The sequence below is a fragment of the Etheostoma spectabile genome, chromosome 9 (assembly GCF_008692095.1).
Source record: "Etheostoma spectabile isolate EspeVRDwgs_2016 chromosome 9, UIUC_Espe_1.0, whole genome shotgun sequence".
NCBI lineage: Eukaryota > Metazoa > Chordata > Actinopteri > Perciformes > Percidae > Etheostoma > Etheostoma spectabile.
In genome coordinates, this window is record NC_045741.1 from 30,957,534 (window position 1) to 30,961,529 (window position 3,996).

At 41.8% G+C, this 3,996-nt stretch overlaps 1 protein-coding gene and 1 long non-coding RNA gene across 3 annotated transcripts in view; both read left to right on the forward strand.

The window, feature by feature from the left end:
• LOC116695501 (uncharacterized) overlaps positions 1 to 3,996 on the forward strand; it is a 14,027-nt gene that overhangs the window by 6,442 nt on the left and 3,589 nt on the right. The gene's annotated exons all lie outside the window — the stretch shown is intronic.
• si:dkey-75a21.2 (uncharacterized) overlaps positions 1 to 3,996 on the forward strand; it is a 7,988-nt gene that overhangs the window by 2,354 nt on the left and 1,638 nt on the right. Inside the window, exons 3-8 of the mRNA XM_032525787.1 lie at positions 526 to 653; positions 1,163 to 1,426; positions 1,569 to 2,259; positions 3,110 to 3,385; positions 3,470 to 3,680; positions 3,770 to 3,832. Of these exons, the coding sequence (XP_032381678.1) occupies positions 526 to 653; positions 1,163 to 1,426; positions 1,569 to 2,259; positions 3,110 to 3,385; positions 3,470 to 3,680; positions 3,770 to 3,832 (1,633 nt within the window). The remainder of the gene's footprint in view (positions 1 to 525; positions 654 to 1,162; positions 1,427 to 1,568; positions 2,260 to 3,109; positions 3,386 to 3,469; positions 3,681 to 3,769; positions 3,833 to 3,996) is intronic.

The following is a 3,996-nucleotide window of genomic DNA, read 5'->3' on the forward strand; positions in this document are numbered from 1 at the left end:
TGATGAGCAGGTGGCACCTTGTACGGCAGCCCATATTCAGCCTTCATTCATACGGTGTGTGAATGATTCCGGTACTATGTAAAAGCGCTTTGTGTAGTCGTAAGACTAGAAAAGTGCAATATAAGAACAGTACATTTGCCCATTAAACACTGTTTATAACTTTACACTTTCTAAAATGGGACTTTATACAGTTTCCTGATGGTACTTATAGACTTTTACTTAAGTAACATTTGCAATACTTATTCTTGTATTGAGTATTTTTTACAGTGTGGTATTAGTACTTTTACTTAAGTTAAGGATCTGAGTACTTCTTAATAGCACTGCTGATAATGACCTTAACTAATAAAATTTAGCTGATAAATTAATAAAAGGTTAACAAAAGACCTTGGAAAAATGGAAACATAGTCCAGCATTGTAATATGTTATGATTTGGGCTACAATAAAGCATAACATTTTAAAAAAGCTAGAGTGTGCAGCCAGTTGTTTTTAATGTTCATTAATCACAAGTTTATTTTTGTGTCTTAGGTGGACTTAAGGTGTCAGCACAACACCTATCCCAGACCCGTTGTGAAAAAGACAAAAAATATGTCATGTGGTGCCACCATGTACTTGGTTCTGAAAAGGAACGCATGCAGCCACAACAGGAAGTCAAGGTAACTAAGATAAGACTTTATACACACTGCCGTGTGCTGAATTGCTGAGGCAGGGACAAAGAGGGAAACAAACAGAGAGAGGCAGAGAGAGAAGGACAGAGGCAGGGACAGAGAGAGAGAGAGACACACACACAAAGAGAGGCGGGACAGAAGCAGGGAGTGATCAGGAAGAGACAGATGAAGATGAAGAAGGTAGGCCTGCAATGCCCTCTGGAGCACATGGTATGTTTTTATTGTCCCTCCATTCAAATTTTCATTCCAGCAGCAAAACATCATGTCACTCAGTAAAAAACATGTGGCACCTGCACAGTAAATAAGAATGGACATGTGATGCGTTGTCTGACGTGTTAATATATGAACGGAGATTAGTTCTGCTACTGTACTGGAGCAAACACTTTTGTGTGGACGGAGATCGTTTTTGACGCCTAAAAAAAAATGAAAACATAGCGGTGTGGATGGAGCCTAAACTTTGGAAAAGTGTGTACTGATAAGTGTCGTTTCTCATTCAGGTCGGGGGACCCTCATATTAAGGACGGATATCTATTGAACGTCTATCTCCGATATGAGCACAACCACCAGTTATCGTCTACCGACTCCGTGCGGAAGCGGGACGTCTCGGACGAGACCATCGCCAAACTGAAGACGCTCTTTGAGCGTGGCCACTCCCCCTCCACAGCACTGGATGTCATCAAGTATGATCTGCAGGAAAGGGAAAGTCCCATCTACACTGCTGCAGACCGCTCCATTTGTCCTGACATGTATTTCTGTTACAGGTTCGAAACATCTTCAAATATAATAATTTCAGTAGTGGGAAAAATGGCAGTATAAAAAGATCTTTATATGCTTATAACCAACTGTGGTTATGGATGTACTGAACACTGTCTGATACTGCTTTGTCTTTTTTTTTTCATGCAGACTTTACTACAAGCTTTTTCAGAAAGCTTACACCACACCGTCAGAGCAGAAGATGCTGTTAGATCTCAAGGATAAAATTTACCAGTACAACATGGTTCAGGGGGAAACCTGTGCAAAAATGGAAAAAACTGAATGCGGTCAGGCGGCCGTCGCCATATGTACCCCAGTCATGAAAAGAGTGCACACCAAGTTGAGAGAGAGTGGGGAAATCATCTTTGTGGATTCATCGGGGCATTGTGAGAGCCGGAACCACCGGATATTTCTTCTTCTCGCCCACTCCACTGTTGGAGGCTTGCCGTTGGGGGTGCTTATAACGACATCAGAGAGTCAGTCCGCCATTACATCTGGGCTCCGACTCCTGCGAACCCTTTTGCCTAGCAGCAGTTTTTTTGGGAGGGAACAGCCTCAAGTCATCATGACGAATGACTGCAAGGCTCTGCGTCAGTCCCTCCAGGCGGTTTTCCCCGGAGCAAGGCTGCTCCTGTGCATGTTCCACCAACTGCAGGCCGTGTGGAGATGGTTGTGGACTGGCCACAACAGTGTGGCTAAGGAAGACCGACTCCAGCTCCTAAATTCATTCAAGAGCCTTGTCTACCCCAACTCAACCCCATTACTGACAGAACAGTACAACAGATGTCTTGCTGACCCTGTTGCCATAAAATACCCTAAATTCCTCCACTACCTGTTCGAGGTTTGTTGTTTTTCTAATGTTCTGTTATTAGACAGGAAGTTGTGGTTACTCAAATGTACGTAACCCAATTTGCCATGCCCCTATAAGAGTCAGGGCCTAAAGACATCAACATGGCTCTTGGGCTTGGCAAATTGGCTTAATAGCGTCCCCCTAACTGTTTTCTAAAGTTGAAGCAACATACTTTAATTTTCATGTAAATTAGAGCAAGACCGATAAAAGATATTCGAGGCCAACACAAATAAGAATATATAGTTATTTAAAAATCCAATATGCCAATATATCGGCCGATATACAGTATATATTTTTTTAAATACAGAAACACGTTCCAAAAAAAAAATAGATTTCCTTAACATTAATTATTTGTAGTAATTCATGAGTTCTCACTCAAATAAGATGATAATTAGTTTTATTGTCACAACAGAACAGAGGAACATCAAAATATATTGTTCTGATAAATAAAATGTCTAAAAATACAAACTTAAGATATTAAACTTAAAGTCCTTTGAACAAAAACAGATTGAAAAAAAAATAATCAGTGTTGCCATCAGGGGCGTTGTAGAGCGCCCACTGGTGGGCAAACTAGGCAACGCCAACACTCATAACATGGTTGACAGGCCATTTTTTTTTATTTCATTTATTTGTCATTATAAATGATTCCAATGAATGAATATTAAAAAAAAGAGGCCATTATAAATGCTGATACCGATAGATTGGGAAATGCCTAATATCGGCGCGCCAATTTATCGGGCTCTAATGTACATACTCTGACCATAATCCTGCTTGCTGTAACCATCTCCAACATCAAAGAAGATTCTTAACTAATGTTTAATGTGTTTGACAATGACCACAGGTGTACAGGAGACATGAAGAGTGGGCCATCTGTCTTCACAACGAAATTCCAACGAGAGGGCAAAACACCAACAGTTTAGTGGAGAGTGCTTTCAGGGTGGGCAAGGAGAAGGTCCTCCACAGGTTGAAGCCATACAATGTAACTCAGTTGGTAGATTTTGTAACCACCAGGATGGATGCCCACTACATCCACTGCCTCACCGACACCACAAACAACAGAGTGTCTTTCCTTCATGTAAATGATGTAACTGATGTGGATTGTGAAAAGATTGTACAGGTATGGCTTTATAACACTGTATTGTATTATTTTCAATTCTGAAGTAAAAATGGCAACTACATTGTCTTTTTTTTGTTTTTACAGGTAGACGAGAACCAATACGTGGTCCCAAACGCCACATCCGCGTTGCAGTATGACGTTGACATTGCGATTGGATGCTGCACGTGTTCAGATGGAATCACCGGTGCGCTATGCAAACATCAAAGTGCAGTTTTGAACAAGTTTGGCCACCACGAGAGCGTCCCGCACGTCCCCACGCCTCAGATGAGAAAGCTCTACCACGAGATTGCAACTGGTGAGTTACCATGCCTCTCTGTCACATTTCAGATCTTCAGTCACCGACTCTGGATGCAGAAATCCAAAAATCTCTGTCTCTCCCTCTAGGTAGTGAAGGCGTTTTGTCAAAGGCAAGTGACTGCACCAACCTGAATGCCAGTCCTGGACCAGGTATAATCAGTTCTGATCCTTTCGACATTGTGGGTTTTTAGAAGCAGCTCGCCTTACCGAGGCCCGTCATACTGACAGAGCTACAGTGAGGAAAATAAGTATTTGAACACCCTGCTATTTTGCAAGTTCTCCCGCTTAGAAATCATGGAGGGGTCTGAAATTGT